The 26,801-nt window shown below is 45.2% G+C and overlaps 1 protein-coding gene across 9 annotated transcripts in view; it reads right to left on the reverse strand.

Moving 5' to 3' along the window:
• ARHGEF3 (Rho guanine nucleotide exchange factor 3) overlaps positions 1-26,801 on the reverse strand; it is a 343,125-nt gene that overhangs the window by 279,254 nt on the left and 37,070 nt on the right. For 8 of the 9 annotated variants that reach the window (XM_021068992.2, XM_084988719.1, XM_084988712.1 and 5 more), the window contains one exon: positions 21,793-21,886. In XM_021068992.2, coding sequence (XP_020924651.1) covers positions 21,793-21,860 — 68 coding nt within the window. In that variant the 5' untranslated portion in view covers positions 21,861-21,886. Of the gene's footprint in view, positions 1-786; positions 976-21,792; positions 21,887-26,801 lie in introns of those variants that run through there. The other variant, XM_084988718.1, reaches the window with a different exon arrangement.

Consider the following 26,801-nt stretch of genomic DNA (forward strand, 5'->3'; position numbering starts at 1 on the left):
CTCACCTCCACTGAAATCCCATCCAATCTAATTTATGTATTTCATGATATAGAGCCTCTGTACTCATAGCACTTTCAAATAGTAAGAGGCAGGAGGATGATATAAAACTTTCTAAAAAGTAATGTTGCTCACAGAACGAAAAAAAAAAAAAAACTAGGAGGGGGAATCAAATCACAGTGTGGGTACTGTCTATTTAAAAGAACTCCCCACTGCACAACACAATGGTTATGGAGAGGCATTTACATCAAACAAAAGCCTCCAGAGTTCTGTTGTCCAATCAAATGCCCACCCATGACTTAAACGTGGTGCAGACAGTGTCCTTTGCTCTCTGGCCCTTGGTGCCTCCCTGGTCTTTTCCTATCTCCCCCGTCCCTGGTGTGGGGGAGGGGACATTTTGTGGCACGCAGCTGGCAGTTTTGATAAGCAGGTGTCAGGAGTTTGAAAATGACCTTGCTCATCAGCTGGTGGGAACCAGGCAGACAAGGGAGTCTCTGTATCACTGTCTGCTGGGTTCCAACCCAGGAAACAAGACACAGTGAGGCCTGGGGGAGGGAGGAGGGAAGCTTCTCTCTCTTGCTCTCTCTCTCTCTCTTTCCCTCCCTCCCTCCCTCTCCCTCTCTCTCTCTCTCTCTTTCCCTCCCTCTCTCCCTCTCCCTCTCCCTCTCACACACACACACACACACACACACACACCCCCCAGGGGGAAGTCATCAGACAAAAGGAAATCCACATAACTTCACCCAGGAGAGGAAAATCTTCCACTGCAGAGGAAAAGAAAAATCTAACCGTGAGCAGGTGTTGAAGTGTTTCCCAAACTGCAGAGGTAGGCAAAGACCAGCAGGGAAGACTGATCCTTAGGAAGATCAAGGAGAAAGTCTGCATTCTCTGAGGAGCAGGCAAAATGAATTAGGAGAGTGTTGGCGGAGGTGGGAGGAAAGAGATGTACATTCGCCCGGCTGATTCCAGCATCCAGACAGCCAGGGCTGTGTAAATGGCCGTTACTGTACCAGCCCCTGGAAGGGGTCCAACATGCAGGACATGCTCTGGGGAAAAACAGAATGTCCACTAACCTAGTTTCTAATTAAATGTGGGTTAACTGGCACTGCTCCTTACAGCTCAAGAGACCAATTCAGAGCCAAAAGGAGCGTTTTTCAAAATAAAAAGGCCAAACCCGTCAAACTAACACCTCTTATTTTCTCACATCCTTTCATTCGCTCAATTTGACCCACTGCTGGTTGAGCTGACTCCTTGGTCCTTGGAGAAATCAGCCCTCCCTTCCCCACCCCCCAGCTCCTGTTGTGCAGTGACTGAGGCTTGAACTCCATTCCGCTTTTCCCATGCTGTAGTCACCAGGATGAGTCCCCCATGAAAGCCACACATTGTCCTCAATGGACAAAACGCTCAACCCAGGAGAGTGGCCCATTCAAGAGCAGACCTCCTCCTGCAGCTTCTGGAGGATGCTGCTGCCTGGGAAGTCAGTCTTGTCTTCCCGAATTCAGTCACCAACGCAAATGTGAGAGAAACAGGCATGGCAGACAACTTTCAGTGAAGCACCAGGACAAAGAAATTACAAACTGAAATTCAAGGCAAACTTCCATCAAGTTATTTAAAGGCCACAGAGAAATAGAGGTCAATTTGTTGGCAATAATAAGCCACATTTATTACACACCAACTGAAGCACTAGGCTAAGGAAGTGTGTTGTACGCATTATCTCATTTATTCTCGGAACTACCCTAGAAGGTAGGTCCTATTAGCCTCATTTTACATTCAAGGAAACTCCAGCACAGACAGGTTAAACAGTTCACCCAAGGTCACACAGTGGCACAGTCAGGAGGTGAACCAAGGCAGTCCAAGGGCACTGAGGTTCAAGGAGGTTACATCCTTGCCTAGAGTCATAGCACAGAGCAGGAATTTGAATATAAAATGTCAAATTCTTTGATTCCCTGGCCTCTCTCAGTGGGTTAAAGATCCGACGTTGCCTTGAGCTGTGGTGTAGGTCAGACGCGTCTCAGATCTGGCGTTGCTGTCACTTTGGCATAGGCCGGCACTACAGCTTGGATTAGACCCCTAGCCTGGGAACCTCCATATACTGCAGGTATGGCCCTAAAAAGACAAAAAAAAAAAAAAAAAAAAAAAAAAAGTCAGATTCCAAGACTTCCCATTGTGTCTCAGCAAGTTAAGAACCTGATGTTGTCTCTGAGGATGTGGGTTCCATCCCTGACCTTGCTCAGCGGGTTAAGGATCTGGCACTGCTGAAAGCTGGAGCGTAGGTCACAGATTCGGCTTGGATCTGAGTTGCTGTGGCTGTGGCACAGGCTGGCAGCTGCAGCTCTGATTCAACCCCTAGCCTGGTAACTTCCATATGCAGCAGGTGCGGCTATAAAAAGAAAAAAAAACAAAAACAAAAAAAACTTTTTTTTTTATTAAAAGAAACAGAAATCACAATCACGTGGTTCATACTAGGGATGCGAGATTGGTCAGTATCGGGAAATCAATCAGTATAACTAATCTCATTAACAGAGTCAAAGGAAAAAAATGTCTCCTTAAATGCCAATCTTGTTAAATTTCAACATTTATTCCTGACTTTTAAGAAACGTCTTAACAAAATAGGAATAGAGGGAAACTTCCTCAAGAGAGTCACAGGTGAAACTGAAAGCCAGCATCACATTTTGGGGGAAGGGTTAGAGCACTCCCACTGAAGGTAGTATAAGGAAAGAATGACCTGAGATTTCACAGATTTCACCATTATTCAACATTATTCAGGAAGCATTTGCCAATTCAATTAGACCAAAAAAAATACCAATTTGAAAGGAAGAGGAAGCAAAATTTTATTAGGTCGCAGAGAATGTGATTATATATCTGTAAAAATTCCTCCTAATCACAACAAAAAAGATAAATAAATAAAATAAGATCTGAAAAACTATTAGAACCAGTAGGGCAATTTCATAATATCAGTCAACATTAATAAAACATATGATTAATCAATAGCTTTCTCATATACAAAAAAAAAGAAAACATGACATGAAGAAAACATGGTATGATGGTTATCTGGCCAATATAAATGATTATTCTAAAACACCTTCCTTCTTCTGAGCTGTGATATTCCCTCTTCTCTGCCCATGGGGATTTTGGTGGAACGCTTGAAATACACAGCTCTAGCCAAAGAGAGACCTTGTCAAAAAGATGCTTATCTTGCCTAGGCTCAACAATCTCTGGTGCGTGGCAACACATCTCTTGACACTGTCCACTGTCCACTCCCCAGTTGCCTGAGCAAGCCCATCACGGCCCTCTCTTTGTCAGCAGAGAAAGGAGACCCAATCTTCAAGATGAGACCCCTCAGTAACAGGGCTGACCAGACTGACCAACACACACTTTTATTTATACTGACCTGCATGCTGTTCCTCACACAGGCCAAGCCGCTATCCTGCCCCAGGCCTTTGCACATGCTATCCCTCCTGTCTGTCATGAGCTTCCTGAGAGGGCTGCAGGGCTTGCTCTATCCGCATTCAAATCTGTGCTGAAATAGTATTCTATTTAAAATCCCTTCAGGAGTTCCTGTCGTGGCTCAGCAGAAACAACCCAACTAGTATGCATGTGTCAAGGGTTCGATCCCTGGGCTCACTCAGTGGATTAAGGATCCAGTGTTGCTGTGGCCGTGGTGTAGGCCAGCAACTGCAGCTCCAATTCAACCCCCTAGCCTGGGAATTTCCATATGTTGCACCTGTGGGCCCCCCCCCCCAAAAAAAATCCTTCCAAATTTCCCTATCTAAAATTCCATATCTTGGGGAATTCCCTGGTATACCAGTTGTTAGGACTCAGTGCTTTCACTGCTACAGCTCAGGTGCAATCCCTGGTCTGGGAACTGAGGTCCCACATCAAGCTGATGCTCATTGTAGCCAAAAAATAAAATAAAATTCTACATCTTACTCTCTACCTCTTTATTCTTCTTTATTTTTCTCCATAGCATACATCATCAGATAATGTTGTTTCATACATTTGTCTGTTGATAGTTTCCATCTCTGAAGAAGGTAAATTCCATCAGTGCAGGGATCACCGTGTCTGCTTCATTCACTGTGTATCCCCCACCTACACATGCCCATTCCAGATACATGGGTTAAAATTGAAATGTTGACCCTTTCAACTAAAAACTTTGGCTTTATGGATGTATGATGGATGGATGGATGGATGGATGGGTGAAAGGATGAATGGATGGAAGGACAAACGGATGGATGGATGGACAGATGGAAGGATGATTTCTTTTAGTCCCCAGATCCAATACCACCCCTACTGCCTGAATTTTTTTTGGCCACACCCACAGCACGTGGAAGTTCCCATCCCAGGGATCGAACCCAAGCCACAGAAGTGACAACACTGGATCCTTAACCCTCTAGGCCACAAAGGAACTCTGAGTACCAGAATTTTTTTTTTTGCTTTTTGTTTTTAGGGCCACATCCACAGTATATGGAGATTCCCACGCTAGGGGTCTAATCGGAGCTACAGCTGCAAGCCTAGGCCACAGCCACAGCAACGCCAGATCTGAGCCGTGTCTGCAACCTACACCACAGCTCACAGCAACACCAGATCCTTAACCCACTGAGCAAGGCCAGGGATCAAACCCACAACCTTATGGTTCCTAGTCGGATTTATTTCCGATGTGCCACAATGGGAACTCCAGCACCAGAATATTTTTTATTTATTCTACCTTCCTTACTGATATCCAGTCATCTTCCCATTCATTCCCTTCACCACCTCTCTCCTGGATGGCTATAATACCCCCAGCTGGTCTCTCAGCCCCAAGTTTAGCCTCCCTGCAAATCTTTTTCCTACTCCAGCCAGAGATCTTTTTTCAAAATGTAAATTTGATCACGTCATTCCCCTAACTTAAAATGCTTCTCCTGGAATCTCCTGGGGTTTAAGACAATCTAAGTTCTTTACTATCAAGGCTCTCAGGGCCCAGTCTTCCCATCCCAGACCCTCCTGTCTCCTGTCACATTCCATGATACAGCCACACTGAGCAACTTTCTCTTCTTCCAGCATGCCACAGGTTCTCTTTGGCCTCAGGGCCTTTGCATATGCATAGACCACTCTTACCTGACTGGGCCTCATGTAAGCTTTCATTTTCTGACTACTACCTCCCCTAGGAAACTTAACACCCACTGGATACTTATCACCCTGGAAATGGTGTGTTTAAGTCTGTTCCCTCCAGACTATAAGGTTCGCAAGAGCCAGCTTGAGTCATTCACAGCACCTGGCACAATGCCTGGCACCAAGCAGGCACTCAAGATAGATTTCCTTGACTTTAACTTAAATCATGCCTTCTGTGCCATCATGCCTCTCCAGACTGGCACAGGGTTCATCTCTTGGTGTCATATCTGATACTACTTTTGACACCCTGACTGGCCATTCATACTCCCTTGAGACAACGAGAACACATGGATATGCTTTCACACACACACCTGGGGAGCCTGTCACTCTCCAAAATTCCCACAATGGCATTCTAAGCTTGAGGAGGTCTTGTTTTCTTCCTGAATGTTATAAACTAACTGTTAGAGCCTGCTACATCTATTAAAAAAGAGAAAAATATGCCCTTGGATTGGAAGAATTAATACTGTTAAAGTGACCGTACTACCCAAAGCAATTTACAGATTTAATGCAATCTCTATCAAAATACCCATGATATTTTTCACAGAACTAGAACAAATAATCCTAAAATTTATATGGAGCCACAAAAGACCCAGAGTTGCCAAAGCCATCCTGAGAGAAAAGAATAAAGCTGAAGGCATAACCCACCCCCTCCACAAGACTTCAGACAATACTGCAAAACTACAGCATAAAAAACAGGATGATACTGTCACAAAAAAAAAAACAAACAAACAAACAAAAAAACCAAAAACAGAGATACAGATCAATGGAACAGGATAAACAGCCCAGAAATAAACCCATCCACCTATGGTCAATTCATCAAAGAAGGAAAACCATACAATGGAGGAAAGACAGTCTTTTGAGCAAGTGGTCTGGACAGCTGTGTGTAGTGAAATTAGAACATTCCTTCACAGCACACACAAAAATTAACTCAAAATTATTTAAAGACCTAAATGTAAGACATGACACCAAAAACTCCTGGAAAAGAATATAGGCAACACATTCTTAAACATAAATTGTAGGAATATTTTCTTAGATCAGTCTCCCAAGGCAAAATAAATAAAAGCGAAAATAGACAAATGGGACCTTATCACATTCAGAGGTTTCTTCACAGCAGAGGAAACTATCAATGAAACAAAAAGACAACCTATAGAATGTGAGAAAATATTTGCAAATGATGTGACTGACAAGGGGTTAATATCCAAGATATACAAACAGCTCATACAACTCAATGCAAAAAAGACAAACAACCCAATCCAAAAATGGACAGAAGACCTAAATAGACATTTTCCCAAAGAAAATTTACAGACAACCAACAGGCACATGAAAATAATGCTCAACATCACTAATTATTAAAGAAATGCAAATTAAAACCACAATGAGGCATCACCTCACATCAGTCAGAATGGCTATGATCAAAAAGTGTACAAACAGGAGTTCCCGTTGTGGTGCAGTGGAAACGGGTCTGACTAGGAACCATGAGGTTACGGGTTTGATCCCTGGCCTCAATCAGTGGGTTAAGGATCCAGCGTTGCCATGAGCTGTGGTGTAGGTCACAGACATGGCTTGGATCTTGTGCTGCTGTGGCTGTGGTGTAGGCCGGCAGCTACAGCTCCGATTGGACTCCTAGCCTGGGAACCTCCATATGCTGCAGGTGTGGCCATAGAAAAGACAAAAAGGACAAAAAAAAAAAAAAGCATACAAACAATAAATGCTGGAGAGGCTGTGGAGAAAAAGGAGCCCTCCTACACCAGTGGGAATGTAGGCTGGTGCAGCCACTATGGAGAACAGTATGGAGTTTCCCTAAAAAAACTAAACATAAAGCTAACATAATAAACATAAAGTTAATATACTCCTGGGTGTATATTCAGACAAAACTAGAATTTGAAGATAAATGCACCCATATGTTCAAGACAGCACTGTTTATAATAGCCAAGACATGGAAACAATCCAAGTGCCCATGAACAGACTATTGGTTTAAGAAGATGTAGTGCATATATGGACAATTACTCAGTCATTAAAAAGCATAAAATATTGCCAATTATAGTAATATGGGTGGACCTAGAAAATACCATACAAAATGAAATAAATCAGAAAAAGACAAATATTACATGATATCACTTATACATGGACTCTAAAAATCTAAAATCTACAAATGAATCTATATACAAATCAGAAATAGACAGAGAAAACAAACGTATGGTTACCTAACGGGAAAGGGAGGAGGTGCAGAGGGACAATTTAGAAGTATGAGATTAATAGGCACAAACTACTTATACATAAAATACATAAGCAACAAGCAACTGTATAACACAGGGAACTATATTCAATATCTCATAATAACCTGTAATGGGAAATAATCTGAAATACATATAAAATTATACATATATGGAATCATTTTGCTATACACCTGAAGTTAACACAATATTATAAATCAGCTATACTTCAATTTAAAAAAGAGAGGGGATAGTTCCCATTGTAGCTCAGTGGTAATGAACCTGACTAGGATCCATGAGGATGCAGGTTCAATCCCTGCCCTTGTGCAGTGGGTTAAGGGATCCAGCGATGCCGTGAGCTGTGATGTAGGTCTCAAATGCACTCAGATCTGGCGTTGCTGTGGCTATGGTATAGGCTGGCGGCTATAGCTCTGATTCAACCCCTGGCCTGGGAACTTCCATATGCCAAGGGTGCCACCCTAAAGAGCGGGAAAGAAAACAAAAACAAAGAGGGAGAATTTTTTTTTTTTTTTTTTTGGTCTTTTTGCCTTTTCTAGGGCCACACCTGCAGCATATGGAGGTTCCCAGGCTAGGGGTCCAATCGGAGCTACAGCTGCTGGCCTACGCCACAGCCACAGCAATGCAGGATCCGAGCCATGTCTGCAATCTACACCACTACCCACGGCAACACTGGATCCTCAACCCACTGAGCAAGGCCAGGGATCGAACCCACAACCTCATGATTCTTAGTCGGAATCATGAGGTTAACCACTGAGCCACAACAGGAACTCCAAGGGAGAAAATTTTTTAAGGGCAGAAGCTTTCTCTGAAATGTCTCCCTTAGCCATTATACCTATAAGGTCCATATCAAACAGACTCAATCTTATTTGAAAATCTTAAAACAAACAAACGAAAAGAACAGTACTAATATGTGACTGTTTCTGTAATTTCAAAAAAAACTTGTGTTTAAAGTGAGAGAGCTTTTTTATTACAAAGGTAACTGTTAGAATTACAGTCAATATAATTATTATTATCTCTATCAGATCTAAACTGAAACACAATGCAGACTGTGGTCTTAACCAAGTGTTACCTCAGCACCACCAGCCATGGGTCACCCTGACCTTGGGGAGGAACGATGTCACCAATGAGGCCCTGTCACTGCAAATGCTGTTCCTGGACCCACCACCAGCCTCTGGGCTTCACGTGACATTCATGGAAGGGAAAGGACAGAGGGACACAGCAGACAGCACCACGAGGATACGCAGACAAATCCAGAACATGGATCCGACTCTTTAGAACACCAGCGTCTTGGAGGCCAAATACAGGAGAAGGTCCTGTCTTGGACTGAAGGAAACTAAGGAGACATAACAACCAAACGAAGTGCTTCAGCCAGGCATAATCCCTGGATGTGGCGTGGGAGGGAGGGAGAGATGCAATGAGCTGTAAAAGGTGTTTGGGAACAACAAAGGAAATTTAAATATGGAGTGGATATTAGAAGACAATATAAAATTACTGGTAATTTGCAGGAGTGGGTGACAGTAGGTGAATATAGAGAAGACTGTCCCTATTTTTAGGAGTTATAGGCCAAGGCATTTAGAGGTAAAGTGTCAGAATATATGCAATGGTTTCCAAACGGTTTAGAAAAAAAAAAGTATATGTGTACACACACACACACACACACAGAATAGTGAGAGAAAATGTTCACATAAAATCTAGATAAAAGAAAAAAATCTGTTAAATTTTCTGGAGATTTGCAAATTTTCTAAATATACAGGTGGGTAGAAAAATAGTTCCGTTGATAATACATTATTATAATTAAAAAGATAAAGAACACAAAGAAAGGAGCGTTGGGCCTTTAACACGTGTTTAGAGCTCTGATTGGTTCAGAACTTAAAATATGCCTACTATCCACAAGCCCAATAACCTTTTTTTTTCTTTTTTGGGACGTACTTTCTGCATATGGAATTTCCAAGGCCAGGGGTCTAATTAGAGCTGTAGCTGCTGTCCTACGCCAACACCAGATCTGAGCTTCATCTGCGACCTATGCCTCACAAGCCCAACATTTTCTTTGCAATACTAGTAGTTTTATAATACTTTTGTTCTCACTTTTCACAACAGGAAAAACATGCCCTTGGCCTGGAATACTCAACCCCACCACTCCTCCCCACCACAGACTTGGAACTGTTTCCAGATGTTACTGGAGAGGTGAAACTCCCATTCATTTGCTTTGCGGAGTACAGAACAGGTAATTATTAAAATTCACCCACCACTCCATCACTGTAACCTAGCAGAACATTCTGTCCATGCGATTAGGAGGTTAATGGCTGACTTTCCCACTAATTAGAACCTCCACACCGGCAGGGGCAGCGTCGCATTCCTGCTCATTCACTCGCAATACAGGGCCAGGCACACAGCAGCCATTCAATCAGCATTTGTTCAATGAATGAGATATCATCCAGCCCCTTACAAAGAATGCATAGGAAGATAACGTAACTAAAAAATGATGGACACAAGTGAGAAGTATCATAAAACTACTATACTAAGATTATAAAACAAGACCTGGCAAAAAAACCACAAACCACCAAAACTGAAACAACAGCATAATTGGGGAGGAGGGTGGGAGAGAAAATGAGTTAACACAGAAAAATCCTAACAGTACGGTAGGTATGAGGAAGGACTGCAGTGTCCTGGGGGTAAGGGGGCAGGAAGCAAAGCAAGGAGGGAAATCAGGGAAAGGGAGGAACTGTTCTCACTTGCTCAAATTTATAGATAGGAGGAAAAAAACCCAAAACCCTCAGTCCTATAAACATGAGGACAACCTGCCAAAACACAATTGGGCTTTGACTTGGCCCTCATTCATGGCTCCAGGATATGGCAACCACATCACAATATATAATGCAACGAAGTAACACGTATACACCTTAAATTTTACACAATGTTATAGGTCTAGGCTCTCATTCCACCTCTGCTTCTAACTCGCTGTGCAACCTCCAGGCATATCACCTCTTGGGCAGTTTCCTCACCGACCAAATGCAAGTGAGGGTCTAAGGAGCAGTAAGACCACACCCAGTGAGCACTAAATAAGCACAGAGACCCGGCATATCAAATACTGAATACAGTAGTCCCCCTGATTCCTCATTTTGCTTTCTGTGGTTAAACTTATCCACAGTCAACCTTGGTCCAACAATATTAAATGGAAAATTTGAGAAATAAATAACTGATAAGTTTTTTTTTCTTTGTCTTTTTATTTTTTAGGGTCTCACCTGTAGCATGTGGAGCTTCCCAGGGTAGGGGTCGAATCAGAGCTGCAGCTGCTGCTGACCTACACCACAGTCACAGCAATGTCAGATCTGAGCCATGTCTGCAACCTACACCACAGCTCACAGCAACACTGGATCCCCGACCCACTGAGTGAGGCCAGGGATGGAACCCACATCCTCATGGATACTGGTCGGTTTCATTTCCAGTGAGCCGGGAAGGGAACTCCCTGATAAGTTTTAAAGTGTGGGCCATTCTGGGTAACACGATGAAATTCACCTGGGATGTGCACCATCCCTTTGTCCAGCGCACATATACTGGGTACACCACCTGCCCACTAGTCACTTAGGAGCCTTCTCCATTACCAGATTGGCTGCCAGGGTAGCGCAGGGCTTGTGTGCAAGTAATTCTTATTTTATGTAACAGTAGCCCCAAAGCACAAGAGAGATGATTTCGACAATTTAGATATTCTCTTACTCTGCCTAATTTGTAAATGAAACTTCATCATCAGTATGTAGGAATTGGAAAAAAAAACAATCATACATAGGGCCTGGTACTCTCTGAGGTTTCTCAGGCAGATACCAGAAGTCTTGGAATGTATCACCCCACAGATAATGGGGGACTACCATATAGATAAGAGTATTGTACCACAAGTATATAATGTGATAAATATCATTACAATGGCAACTGCATCATAATACATAAATGTATCAAAGTAACATGTATACACCTTAAATTTTACACAATGGTATAAGTCTAGGTCACATTTAACAACAATAGAAGATCACACCTGGAGTTCCCATCGTGGCACAGTGGAAACAAATCCGACTAGGAACCATGAGGTTGTAGGTTCAATCCCTGGCCTCACTCAGTGGGTTAAGGATTCAGCGTTGCCATGAGCTGTGGTGTAGGTCACAGGCATGGCTCAGATTCCAAGTTGCTATGGCTGTGGTGTAGGCCAGCAACTGTAGCTCCAATTTGACCCCTAGCCTGGGAACCTCCATGTGCCACGGGTGCGGCCCTAAAAAAGAAAAAAAAGAAAAGAAAAAAAAAAAAGTAAAGAAAAATAAATTTAATTTAAAAAATAAAAAATAAATAAAAGATCACACTCATGATTCTATTCAAAAAACCAAAGTAACTCTGTTTTCTTCTTTCAATTGCTTATAGTTTCTTAGGTTTCTACAAGTAATTTTTTATTTTTTGAAATCAAAGATGTGGATTTTCTTAAAGCAGTTTTAAAAAGAGGAGGGTGAGGTTTAAACAGCTCAAAACATCACATCCCACTCTTGACCATGGGTCCTAAGTAGACGGGTTAGAAGACAGTGTTGGTCATAACACTTCAGTGCTATGAGAAATCATTACCATTTTACATTTACACAACACTTACATTTACATTTTGCATTTACACAGTTCACCAAGGAATTTCTTGTTGTCTAGTCCCACCTACTCACTTCAGAGATCAGGAAACAACACTCAGAGGGGTGGCTAGATCCGAACCCTAAGTGGGGGGTATGCTGAAGCCAGCTCACACTGGGGAGGGCCGCCGGTGCACGGCTCAGCGCCTTTGCATTAGTGGGTTGAAGCTAGTCATGGTGGCAGTATTTACACCATGGAAACAGGTAGATTACACATCTGAGCTCCCAGCTCCACCCCCTGCAGTAGCCAATTTGCCCTCATCCTTCCCTTAATCCTAGTCCCAAACCAAGACTAGACCCCAGACCCCAGGCCTCCCTCCCACTCATTCAGAGCTCCTCTTGGTCACTCATTTTACTTCTTGTTTTAGTTCCTGCCCTTGTAAAATCTGAGCCCCTCTAAGGTAGAGACCCTGTCAGATTATCGGGCCCTGCCTGTGCCAGTCACAGATCTATCCCTGAGCCCAGGACAGTGCCTGGTGCATAGTAGGATCTCAATCAATCCTCATCCTTATAAAAGACACTGACTCCTGCTCGGGCTGCACAAAGCACACACAACACTGCACAGGGATGGGACAAAAGCCACATGCCACTCAAGTCCAAGCAACGATCATGGAGAAAGCTTAAACTGGAGTTCCCAGGCTCTTCTTCCACCTAGGGAACAAAAGTCTCAAGACTCTCACCACCCACACCCTAGCAGAACACCCCACACAAAGCCAGCACTTCATAAATACATCTTGATAATTCTGAACCTCTGTAGCCCCAGCAAGCGATGCCATAATCAGAGGTTCTGCCACCCCAGCCTCACGCTGCTCTCCAAGCCTGATTCTTGGCCCTCAGAATTGAAAATGTTAATTTACCTCCAGGGACTGTGTCATGCTCTTGCCTGGTAGGAATTTTCTATCAGATTCCCAAGAGGGAGACTGACGCATATGGTCTCCACCCAGCAGGGCTCAGCATCAGGACAGGTGCTGCCTTTCACATGCCACTACCAGTCCATAGCAGGGCTGGGTGACCTCCCCCCGCCAGATGCCTGTCCTGTGTTTCCTGGTGCCACCTCAAGTATGATGCCCATCCCAGTCTCCTCCAGTTTGAGTGTTTTTTTTTCTTATTTTTTTATTTTTATTTTATTTTTTGTCTTTTTGCCATTTCTTGGGCCGCTCCCGCGGCACATGGAGGTTCCCAGGCTAGGGGTCTAATTGGAGCTGTAGCTGCCAGCGTACGCCAGAGCCACAGCAACGCGGGATCCAAGCCGCGTCTGCGACCTACACCACAGCTCACGGCAATGCCGGATCGTTAACCCACTGAGCAAGGCCAGGGATGGAACCCGCGACCTCATGGTTCCTAGTCAGATTCTTTAACCACTATGCCACGATGGGAACTCCCAGTTTGAGTGTTTTGAAACATGTCCCAAGTGCACACTGTGTGCCAGACCCTGCAAGGTCCTTCCTGAACCCTTCTTGTCTCCTATCACATGCATTCGCCTCTCCTTCTAGACAGGAAGCATGATCCAGGTCTGATGGCATCCCCCAGCATGCTGATAGAGTGCTGAGCATATGGCAAGCACTCAAGTCCTTGCTGAATGAATTTTCCAAAGTGGTCACCATAGGAACTGCCTTAGAGGAGTTCCTGTCATGCCTCAGCAGTTAATGAACCCAACTAATATCTATGAAGATGCAGGTTCAATTCCTGGCCTCACTCAGTGGGTTAAGGATCTGGCGTTGCCGTGAGCTGTGATATAGGTCACAGACAAGCTCAGATCCCACGTTGCTGTGGCGGTGGTATAGGCCAGCGGCTGCAACTCTGATTCGACCCCTTAGCCTGGGAACTTCCATATGCCACAAGTGTGGCCCTAAAGGGACAAAAAAAAAACAAAACAAAACAAAACAAAAAACTGCCATAGAAAAGTGGAGAGCATGTGTTCTGCTAGCTCCTCCCCAGTTCTGCAGCTGGTGGAAGAACAATTTACAGGCTGATAACAGCCTAATGCCATGTGCTAGGTGTTAGGTTCCTGGTGACCACAAGCTAGGGGCTTCTTACCACAGTGCACCTTCGCATCAACTTTATGACATAAGTACCACTGTTATCCAGCTTCATAGAAGGCAAACTAGACTTGGAAAACTTTGAAAACTGTGTCGGGATCTTCACCACTTCTCCTAACACCCTCCTGGCAGTTCCTCCTGTCACTAGGGCCTGGAATCAGGAACATGCTGATGGGCTCCAATGAAACTAGAATATCCACCCTTTGCACCTTGGCTGAAGCCCAGCCCCACCCCTGTGGCAGCCACAGCAGCTCCGCCCCATTCTGCAGGGGGGCTCTGAGCTCCCAGCTGCAGAGACAAGGTCAGACAAGTGCCCCACCCAGTATGAACGGGGGGGGGGGGGGGGGGGGGGGGGGGAAGAAAGATGGTGAGAAGGCCAGGGACTTTCTCCCTTCAGAGCATCAAAGACACAGGTCTAAGTCTGAGCACAAAATTACCTGTGCCATTGCGGCAGATACTTAACACTGTTTCCTTGGCTGCAAAATGGAGACAAACAAGGTGTATTCTGCTTAGTTGCTGGGATGTTTATAGCCAGCGCATATAAAAAGTCCCTTAGGAGATGCCCAGAATTGACAGATATTACTATAATTTGCCGTGTAGAGGATTAGCTAGGCTCCCTGGAGAACTGAAGAGCTTTTTCATTAGCTTCACAGCAAATCTTTCAAGATGCTATCCTAATTAATGCCTTTGGCCAGCCCATGGACAGATAAAGATGTTTTAGTGAGGAAAAAAAAAAAAACCACACATACACAGCAAAGCAGAAGTTGAGGCTCAGGAGGCTGGGTCTGGGTCTGGGCTCTTCCATTCCTGCTATAGGATCACCACCTGGTCCTTGGCCTCTCAAAGTGTCAGTTTCTCATCTGTATAATAACATCTCCTGCAAAGCATCTTCATGTGCCTTGAGGAAGATCTTATGTACTCATTCAATTACTTTAGCAATCATTTAATAGTAAGCTGTCTCTGGGATTATGCCAATGAATGTAATAAGGAGCCTATTCTGTTTTCACATTTATTCAACAAATATTTGTCCCAGGCATTGCCCTGAGGAGTCAAGAAGGAGAGACAGACCACATCCATCCTCAGGAGGCTTACAGTTGTTTTAAACAATATACCTAAAGTTTTAGGATTGAACGGGAAATCATCAATCAACCAATCCCTATTTTAAGCCAATGAGAGATATGAGAGAGAAGAGACACACCCAAAGTCACACAGCCAGAAGAAGAGGCAGAAATTGCAGTGGTTCTTCAACTTGCAGCCCAGGGTTCTTTACACAAGAGTTTCTGCCTGAATGAAAACCTTTATGACGATATTTGACCTTCCCACTTGTTCTCCACTCACTCACCAGTAAGCTTATGACAGGGATTGGAAATCCTCTTCTGTCTTTTGCCTACAATAATACAGTAAAGTTTCCAGCGGCCAGGGGGGGTGGGGGAGCTAAAGCATTCCAAAATCCCACATCTCTGTCTTTGGTTACTTTGCTTCTGTCCCAGGCACATCATTGCGGCAGTGGGAAGAAACTTCAAGATCTGCAGCACGTCCCTGGTGTGATCTGTGCAACAGCAGATGTGGCGGTCAGGGGGCTGCACATTCAATCCTTCTTGAGAGACCTCTCTGTGCACACTGACCTTTCATAGGCTCTATTGGATCCTATGAGAAAAGCCACATTTATTTTCCCAGCTGTGCCTACAGCACTGAGAAGTTCCCAAGCCAGGGATTGAACCCGTGCCACGGCAGGGTTTAACCCATTAGACCACCAGGTAACTCCAAGGAAAGCCACATTTGACAATGCTTAAGCCAGCAATGCCCAACTAGCTTGACAATAGGCCCCATTTTTCCCCTGCAGTGCCTATTAGTGTTTGGAGGAAACCATGTTCTGAGGAGCAGACTGTGGGAAATGCTGCAGCATCTCCAAGAAGACACCCTGGAGAGGTGAAGTGCCTTGCACAAGGTCACAGGGTTAGTGAGTCTGAGAGTTAAGGCTAGAGCCTCAGGTCAGGACAGGTGACTCTCCCTTTTGTTGGTCTCCAGTCTCTCAAGGTCAGGGCTGAACTTTGGGAGGGGGAAGAAGCATAGCAGGCCCCACAGAACCCTTGGGGCAGTGAACAAAGAGCTCATAAAAATCAGTGACTGAAACAGCTCCTGCCTAAAGAACCAGATGGAAGCTGATAAGCGGATCAGGAAAAGAACAACTAACAGGCGGTGAAACTAACCCAAGGCAGGACTCTAGGCAGCCAGCTCCTGGAGTGTGAAAACAGAACACAGCCTGGGGCAAACCTCAATTTCAGATATTGCCCTTCATGATGCCATCCAAAAATTACTGTTTTCTAGTCAGTAAAGCCCGTCAAAGCCATTATCAGTTTGAGGGTGTGGGGCCCTGGGCCAGAAGTGGGGTGTTGCTGCACCAGACAAGGCCACGCCTTCCAGGACAGTAAAGTCTAGTGGAGCCAACACAAAGGGGGTGCCTGAATCACCCTGGAATAAATGGGCAAGCCAGAGAAGATCTTTATTTTCATAAAAAAAAAAAAAGGCCTACTTTACAACCTGAGGGTGAAAGACCCTGCAAGGAAAGCCTAATCCCTTATTTGAACATTTTCCAAAAGTGCTTAGGGCTGCTGAGCAAAGTTTGCTGACTGACCCACGAATGAATGAATGAATGAATGAATGTAAAACTTTCTGTTTCTCCAGCATGGGCTGAGTCCTAACCATCCATCCATTTCAAGGAACTATCACAAGTCCATTTACAGGAAGGACTTGCAAGGGCAGCAAGGGCTTCTCCTGTCAAAATTCTCCTCTTTGAACATCAGGAATTCCATTTGTCTAACTCCATACTGCATGGGGGGAAAGTGAGGCACGGAGGAACAACATTTTCTGCCCAACACCAAAGATGACAGCAGAAAACTGCCCTCCCCAGGGGCTTACTCTCCTAGAACACCTGTGATCTTGTGAGCTGGCATCTAGAAGTACAGTGGCAGTTAATGGTTGCTCAGCTAATAAATGTTGTGGGACTAGGTCGCCTCACAATAAAGTCGCTTGGTTAAAACACAAAATGTCCATAAAGTACAGGAACAAAACTATATTCCCATAGAAGAGAGTGAGGACTGTGGGCAGGGCCTCCAGGGAAGCCCCTCTCCTGGGGAACCTGGATGGGCCCCAGGTGAGTATCTGTCCTTCTCACTGCCAGGCTTTGCTACAGCACATCACCTCAGGGATTGAGGGCTCACCCTTTATGGTTACCACACCCCTACCCTCATCCATCCAGAAATATTAGTGAGTATGTATTGTGTGCTGGGCACTGGGTAAACAATAGTGAACAAAACAGGCAAGGAAGTCCTGTCTCAGTTCAGTGGAAATCAGCCTACTAGTATCCATGAGGATGCAGGTTCATTCTCTGGCCTTGCTCAGTGGGTTAAGGATCCAGTGTGGCAGATGGGCTCAAATCTGGCATTGCTGTGGCTGTGGTGTAGGCCAGTGGTGATAGCTCCAATTCTACCCCTAGCCTGGGAACCTCCATATGCTTTGTGTGTGGCCCTGGAAAGCCAAAAACAAACAAACAAACAAAAAAAAACAGCCAAGACCAGGCCCCACAGAGTTCACAGTCCAGTCAGTCAGGTAGATACTAAAAAGATAATGGAAGTTCCCATTTTGGTTCAGTGGTTAACGAATCCGACTAGGAACCATGAGGTTGCAGGTTCGATCCCTGGCCTTGCTCAGTGGGTTAATGATCCAGCATTGCTGTGAGCTTTGGTGTAGGTCAGCGGCTATAGCTCCCATTGGACCCCCAGCTTGGGAACCTCCATATGCCATGGAAGCGGCCACAGAAAAGGCAAAAAAAAAAAAAAAAAGACTAAATAAATAAGTAAATAAATAAAAAAATAATGGCATATAGGATAGGAAATCTTGTCAATTGACTATCATTTCTAAAACACAAGTCTGGCCCTATCAATCTCCTAATAGAAATATCTTTCTAGGTTCCTCATTGTGGGAATAAAAATAAACAAAAATGAAAAGCCTTTATTGGGTGTTTACTTCACACCAGGTGCTTCACTATGGTTAGCTTGGGACATGCCCCAACAACTCAATGCAGGAGATACTATTATTATCTCCACTGACCAATGAAGAATTAAAGTTTTCTATTTAACCACTGCTCATTGCATGGGCAAACGCCCACCCCACCTCCCACCAAGACTCTGAATTCCCTGAGAATTCTTTTTGTTTGTTTTGTTTTCACTTTTGGCTGCCCTGAGGCGTATGGAGCTGCCAGGCCAGGGATCAGATCCCAGCCACAATCCTGACCTAAGCCGCAGCTGCAGCAATGCCAGATCCTTAATCCACTGTGCTGGGCCAGGGATTGAACCTGCACTCCCAAGACACTACTGATCCTGTTGCACCACCACAGGAACTCCTGAGAATTGTTTTTTCTTTCTTTCTTTCTTTTTTTGGCAAAGTTCCCATGTCAGGGATCAAACCCAAGCCACAGCAGTGACCTGAGCCACTGCAGAGACGATGCCAGATCCTTAACATGCTGCACCACAGCAGAATGCGTGAGAATTCTTATCTGACTCAGCTTGCTGGTGCACACAGTTTTCCATAGACTTCCACTGAATGAATAATCAAGGGATGGATCAATGGGCTGGTTTCCTTCAAGGCATTATCTGCTATTTTAATAAGCTCAATTTTTGTCACAAGTACTGGTTGGTATCCTAATAATCACACAAGAAGTAGCTGTGATATTGTGCTAAGAGCCAGAGCCAGTCCCTGGAGGCTGAGACTGAGGTTTGTCTCCATGTGCAAGCAATCGTTTCCTCACTCTAGGCCTGACTGCTTCACACTGTCATGATGGAGAAGCAAGAACTCACACAGCAAGCCTAGGACCTCTGCCAGCTTTCTATGTTTACATCTCTGAAACATAATGGGGGGGGCAGGGGTGGGGCTCAGGAAGGCCTTTGATACTGTACTTGGCCTGCTTTTAGAACGGGGCTTGGATTTCCCGTCATGGCTCAGTGGAAACGAATCCGACTAGGAACCATGAGGTTGAGGGTTCGATCCCTGGCCGTGCTCAGTGGGTTAATGATCCGGCGTTGCCGTGAGCTGTGGTGTAGGTCGCAGATGTGGCTCGGATCTGCATTGCTGTGGCTGTGCTGTAGGACGGCAGCTGTAGCTCCAATTCGACCCCTAGCCTGGGAACTTCCATATGCCACAGGTACGGCCCTAAAAAGACAAAAGACAAAAAAGAAAAAGAATGGTTCTAGGATAAAGGTGACTGATCAGGTTTCTGAGGCAAGTGAAGAACTTTCTCTCCAGCCACAGCTCAGTGGGCATATTTATCCTAATAAAGCAAATTTACTCCTCGTGACAAATATGCTCACGGTGAAAGCCCCTTTCCAGAGAAGTACTGTGCACGGACACAGGTGAGACTGCCACCCCAACCATACACCAGAACAGGGGAGCTGGTGAAATGCAAAGGCCCGTGTTCACATCCTGGAGGCAGACAAAACCCGAACCACCACTCTCAACTCCACGCTCTCCTCTGGGAAGACCAGGACACCAAGAACACCTGAGTGTGGCCAAGGCCACTGCAAACAAGGGCTTGATGGCTCCAAAGCTTTGACCAGAGGAGAACTCGCCACTCAGCAAGCATGGGTCCGTCACTCAACATGAGAGCAAAGGGTAGGAGCAGAGGCTCCACGGCAAGGCAGTTTTTGTTAGTTTTCTTTATGTAATGGGGATAAAAACCCAACTCCCTAGCTTATAGGGCCATGGTGAGAATCAGGTGAGATGAGGAAGCCAAGTGATCCACACAGAGCCTGACACACAGGAAATACTCAGATTGTTGCTGCTGCTGATGGTGGTGATGAAACCACCTGAAGTAGGGGAATCCAACCCTCTCCCACCCGCCCCTTTGAGATCCAGAGAGAAGCCGGTGATCCTGGTATGAATGCTCCTGAAGAGAAAACTTGGATAATCTTCAGGAGAGAAATGAAGAGATGCCCACTTTGGAGAAGACCAGCACTGCCCAGGTGCCCTGGGCCTCAGGCTAGTCACTGGGTCCCTGGGAGGCTCACCAGGGCCACTGGGGACCAGAGAGACCTGAGAAGATGAACTTCCCCAGAGTAAAGAGAAGGGGGAGGAAATTACAACCACAGAGAGATACCACTGTTGACCCAAAAGACTGGCAAAAATGTAAGAGTATGAAGAGCTGAGGTGTAGCAGGAGGCAGGCAGAAAGGAAATCTAGTATCCTGTTGATAAGTGGTGCTCTTTAGAGAATGATTCAGCAAAATTTATTAAGATCTTAAATGCAAGCACAGGGTGGCCTGACAACGTCGTTCCTCAGTTACCAGCTAAGAGAACAATCTGCCCATGTGCCTTGGGCATAAACCCAGAAAGTGCATCACGGCACTGCTCTAAGGGCAAAAAACTGAACCCATCTGCCCACCACCAACAGGAAAACAGTCCGATAAACAGTGAGATTCTCAGGCCACAAATACAACACTCTGCAGCAAAACAAGGTAAAATCACATGCACTGTCTTGAAAACATTTTAAGACATCTTATTGAATTCTTTAAAAAGGTTACATAATAGACCACCAAGCATAGTATGGCAGACCATACTTAAAGAACAGAAATAAAGAAAAAGAGAATGAAGGAAAGAATGACTCTTTTTTTTTTTTTTTCTGTCTTTTCTAGGGCCACACCCACAGCATATGGAAGTTCCCAGGGTAGGGGCTGAATCGGAGCTACAGCTGCTGGCCTACACCACAGCCACAGCAATGCGGGATCTGAGCCACATCTTCAACCTACACTACAGTTCACGGCAACAGGGGATCCTTAACCCACTGAGCAAGGCCAGGGATCGAACCTGTGTCCTCATGGACGCTAGTCAGATTTGTTTCCGCTGAGCCACGACGGGAACTCCCTCTTTTTTTATATGTATACAGACACCTAGAAAAAGCCCTGGAAGGAAACGCACAAAGTAGATCACAGTGGACTCTTTCTGGAAAAGGTATAAGAGGAGTAGGGGCTGGTAGTGAAACTGGGGGGCCAAAGTGGACTCTGCTCTTATTTTTAACTAGGAAAACATACCCATGCATTTCTTGGGTGTTAAATTAATACTTTAAAATTTTTAAGTGTATTTATTTATTTATTTAGGCCACATCCATGGCATGTGGGAGTTCCTGGGCCAGGGATCGAAACCACACTACAGCAGTAACCAGAGCCAAGGCAATGATACTGCCGGATCCTTAACCTGCCGAGCCACAAAGGAACTCCCAATACATTTATTTTTAAGAAACTAAAAAGAGGAGGTGGAAGGAAGAGGAAGAGTGGATGACTTCCAGAGAAGATGCAGCTGCCAAGAGCTAAGGGTCTGCCTTTACCTCCTCTTGGAGGTTTGGGCACCCACAAATGTAGGCATAACACATCTGAGCATGAGTTCACAGTTTTCATGGAACAAGTGCTTAGTTTTTAGAATCAGATATTTAATTCTATACCACATCATTTCTATTTATACCAATTCTTCTTTCTAAATCTTGGAAAAATTCCCTCATGCTTGACAAGGGTTATCCCCCACTGATGATAAAATTCAAGATATGAAAAGGGGACACATGAAATGTTGCTATCCCCAATGTCTCGATGGACTTCACTGACTTATAAGAAGTTCTGCATTGCATTTAATTCTTGCATGTAGGAATTTTTGTAATTTTAATTTTTAAAGATATTTTCACCTTTCCTTGTTTTCTTCCATTCCTCTAAAGACACACTGATTCATTACTCTGGAACTGTCCATAGACATGGTGCGGCAAGACCCAGGTCTTCTTCCTGAAAAAGCAAAATAAGCAACTTTTATAACCTGGGTACATTTATGTTAGAAACACACAAAGAAATGCATTAGCTATATACAAAGGGAATAGGTCAAAGGCTGTCCAGTGTCCAGCAAAGTCCATTTTCCCTTAGTTTATGGATTATTGGAGTTTTATCAGGGACTCCATTTTCCAGGCATCCTTGCAGCCAGGTGTAGCCAGGTATCTGAGTTACCAGTGGAATGTGAGAGGAAATGATATGTTCTGCTTCTCCATTCAGGTCGTGGACATGGGTATGCCTTGTCTATCCTTCCCTCCGGCTGGAACTCAGCTCTGAACATGTAGATGATGACAAAGTGCTTAGAAGTAACAGAGCAACAAGGGAGGAGTCACCTGGGCCTATGACTGACTGCCTAGGGCACAGACACCCTTTCTCCTTGCTCCTTGGAACTACAACCTTAGAGAAGAATTTCTTTGTCCTTTGAAGTCATTTTAAGTTGAATAAAACTCTAAGGTTTTTTTGTTTGTTTGTTTTGTTTTGTTTTTGGGTTTTGTCTTTTTAGGGCCGAACCTGCGGCATACGAACCTGCGGCATACGGAAGGTTCCCAGGCTAGGGGTCAAATCAGAGCTACTGGCCTACCACAACACCAGATCCGAGCCGCGTCTGTGACCTACACCACAGCTCATGGCAACATGGGATCCTTATCCCACTGAGCGAGGCCAGGGATCGAACCTGCAACCTCATGGTTCCTAGTCAGATTCGTTTCCTCTGCACCACGAGGAATTTTGCACCCCTCTAAAATTCTAAGTTTTATTAGGTCTTATTTTTATGTCTGCTTAACTCTCAATGAGTTGACACTAATCACTACATATTCTCATTAGGACCCTTCTGAGGGTGGGTTTGGTTATTTGGAACTTGGTACATGCTGTGTCCATGGGGACAGGGAAAGCCAAATTGTTTTGGGTCACAATTTTGGTACTTTCACATGCAGTTTCAAGTAGAGGCTCAATCCGCATTTGATGGATGGAGGGATGTTCATAAGCTTGTAATCTCTTCCAGTGTGAAGCCTCTTGAGAGCAGAGCACCTGGCAAATTAGGGACGCTGAATTGTGAGCGTCACTTCACAAAATGAATACTCATATGGTAAATGCTACCCTAATGTATACAACACCACCCTTAAGGATTCAAGTCTAACCTTAGGAGCGAGAGAGACTAAGAGACACAGGGATAGAGCCAGAGAGACAGTGCTTGAGGGCAACTATCCCCACGGTAGAAGATTCCACCCATAATTCCACTCCTGAGCATCCGTCCCAGGGTGAGTCTGAGACACAACTGAGAGGTTCACTCTCCAGCCTCAGGTACTGCATTTCTGACCACTCAGGGTGTGGCTTCAGCATTAAAAGATATATTCTCTTTCTACATCGTGACCCCAAACATGAATCATTTGTAACCAAAGAAATAGCTGTCAGTTTCACCGCTAGAACTGGCTGTGCAGACCATATTGAGGGATAATATTTTGGTCTCAAACCCTGAGCCTCCCAGGCCAAAGGGGGTTCAGGATAGTTTTTTGGTTTGTTTGTCTGTGTTCAGGATAGTTTTGACACCCGTGACCTTCCACGCTGGAACAGTCTTTGCAGCCCAGCTCCGCTGGTCAGCTGTTTTGACCACTGAGCATCACAGGGCTGCTTGGCCAAATCTCCCACCCATCCTCCTCCATCTGCTCCACTGTGGGTCTGGCCTTCTCCCAGATCAAAGCACCCTGTGGATAAACGTTCAGAGCCAGGCAAGCAGGACCAGATATCTTGGACCCCTGCACCATGAAGTATTGGACAGAATCAGTATTGGGGAGAATCCCCAGCCAAAGCCTCCAATACTGCTCCAACACTGGCTTGCAAAGAGCATACCATGAACTATTTTTAGCATCTGGATCCCTGTCTGGGACCACTTCTCTGGCTTCCATCAGAGTTTAACTTCTTCAGCTGAAGCATGTGCATTATGGAGGGACTCAGAATAAGGCAAGAGGGAAAATGTGGAACCTGGAAGGAGGAGAGATGAAAGGGTAGTGGGATTTGAATACAGAGTCCTGGAGGTGCCACTGCATCCCTTCCACAAAGGGAGAAGGGAGAAAGCAGAAGCCACTTCTGCAGCTGTGACCCTGGTGTGGACTCACCTTACCTCCGTCTGGAAGCCAAGTTTGCTAAGCGTAACAAGCTCTTCCACAGCTCAGTAGCTGCTGAAAGACAATTTGACACCTACATCCCCAAAGATGCCAACAGCAGACCGTCCTCAAAGTCACATTTCCCCAGCAGCGACAAAGTCAGAGCCTGCCCTTCGCAGGCTCACTGGCTAGTTCTAGGTCAGGGTCTTAGGTTTTTCCTCCTGGCATTAGAGAAGGTTTTCTGCAGACAGCCATCAAGAAACCATCACCCTTCAGCCTGCAGCTCTGAACCCCAGCACTGAGGGATGCCCAACATGCAGACAATGGCAGGGATCATCTCGTCGAATTCTCACATCAGCCCTAGGAGGCAGGCACTGCCTTGCTCTACAAATTGGAAAACTGGGTTAAGATTTGTCAAAGGCAGAGTTCCCATTGTGGCTCAGCAAGTTAAGAATCCGACAACTATCCATTAGGATGTGGGTTTGATCCCTGTCCTAGCTCAGTAGGTCAAGGATCCAGCATTGCCATGAGCTGTGGTGTGGGCCACAGATGCGGCTCGGATCCCGTGTTGCTGCGGCTGTCACATAGGCTGTCAGTTGCAGCTCCAATTCGACCCCTAGCCTGGGAACCATATGCCTCAGGTGCAGCCATTTAAAAAAAAAAAAAAAAAAAAGGAAGCTTTAAGAATTTAATAACCAAAAAAAAAAAAAAAGAATTTAAAACAACTCTTCTATTCCATGGTTTTCTTCAACTCTATGAGAGTTCTCTATAATCCTCTCAAAAATAAGGTTGCTGGGGAGCCCCTTGTGGCTCAGCAGGTTGAGAACCCAACTAGTATCCACCAGGATGCTAGGTTCTATCCGTGGCCTCACTCAGTGGGTTAAGGATCTGGCATTGCACAAGCTGCAGTGTAGGTCAAAGGTGCAGCTCAGATCTGGCACTGCAGCTCTTATTCGACCCCTAGCCTGGGAACTTCTATATGCCGCAAGTATGGACATAAAAAGGAAAAAAATAAGGTGACTGCTTGTTTCTTTTCTATAAATCAATAAACATGCTAAATTTACCAACATTGTATCCTACAATTGGAGGTCAATAGTTATGAAAATACAATGATTGTATTTTAACTAAAGAAGAAGGAAAGGTGTAGAAAAGGAGGAGGGGGAGAAGGCAGAGAAGACAAAGCAGCAGCAACAGCATCTCTGCCTCTCCTCCACTTCCATTCCAAGGGCATGTGTCATTTCACCTCTGGCACATCCCAGTTGATCTCTTCATCACCGCCCACCCTGCCAATGATCATCCACCAGACAAACTCAGAGTGGACCCCTGACCCCTGCTGCGTGTCCTTCCTCTGTCTCTCCTCCTTTCACCAGCCTGACATGCCTAGGGACACACCCACCTGACACACCACCATTGCCGCCCCCTGGGAACGCCCCAAACTTTTGTAGGACTTGCAATAGAAACAACACCATTTGCACTTAATTGCTACTGTGACACATCAATTGCTAACAGTAACAAGCACCTCAGTCTGATCTCCCCAAACAGGCTGCAAACTCTTGAGAACAGAAATCAGGACTTGGAGTTCTCATCGTGGTGCAGTGGAAACGAATCCAACTAGGAACCATGAGGTTTCAGGTTCGATCCCTGGCCTTGCTCAGTGGGTTAAAGATCCGGCATTGCTGTGAGCTGTGGTGTAAGTTGCAGCGTGGCTCAGATCTGGCGTTGCTGTGGCTGTGATGTAGGCTGGCAGCAATAGCTCCGATTAAACCCCTAGCCTGGGAACCTCCATATGCTGCCGAGTGCGGCTCTAGAAAAGACAAAAAAAAAAAAAAAAAAAGAAAACACACACTCTGGAGAGAGTTGCAGAAGTTCCTTTGCATCATGCTTGGCTTTCAGAGGCTTTATAAACATTTATCAGTAAACCACAGTCAGGATTTGTCCTAAAGGCTTTTATCACAAAAGGGAGAGAGCTGGATACATTTTTTTTCTTTTTTGTCCACCAACCTCAGGGCCAAAACGAAAGTCAGGGTTGAAGGCTGACTGACAACTGGGCCTGTGACCACAGTGCCCCAAGCCACCTGCCCTAGATGACCTCACCTCTGCATGAGCCAAAAAATGTGGCCCAGAAGCCTTGACTGAAAACAAGGCCACCACCCCTGAGGGCTGCTATGGCCAGAGATAAACTGAACCAGAGATAATGACACTGGCAGCCTCGCCGTCTCAAAGACATCACACTGTGGCCCACGGTGCTGGCAGCGGCTCAAGCCCCTACAGAACCTGCCTGTGAGGCCAGCTCTTCGGCCACACTGACACGGAACTGCTGCTTCGCCCTCGATGAGAGCACCCATGCCACCATGGAGGACACTTAATTTTTAAAGGGCTGCTTCTGAGGACAGACATGTGACTGGCTGGAGGCTAAGCAGGACTTCGGTTACAACTGTACCACTAGCAGTTTTACAAGAATAAAAAAGGGTTGATGGATTTGGGGGTTACTAAAATTATCTCAAAGTTAAAAAAACAAACAAAAAACTGATCATTACAGCGTAATGTGGTAAAGAGGTAATGGAGAGACATATGGTCACAAGGGGAGCAGCACCTCCAGCTGCCTCAGGGAGCCACAGATGGGATCTCATCCCTCTGGGCAAAACGAGACAATCTACAGAGTGTTTAGTCAAGACGGTGTACTTTGTTAGTGATTAGTGCTAGTGGTTACTGCTACCTATTTTTATTTGTATTTTTATTCCATCCTTCCTAGAAGCCAGGCATTGTGAGGTCTG

This window comes from Sus scrofa, chromosome 13, assembly GCF_054392235.1.
Source record: "Sus scrofa isolate SSC_HxYL_T2T_F1_AM1 chromosome 13, Sscrofa_HxYL_maternal_Yorkshire_Landrace_v2.0, whole genome shotgun sequence".
NCBI classification, from domain to species: Eukaryota; Metazoa; Chordata; class Mammalia; order Artiodactyla; family Suidae; genus Sus; species Sus scrofa.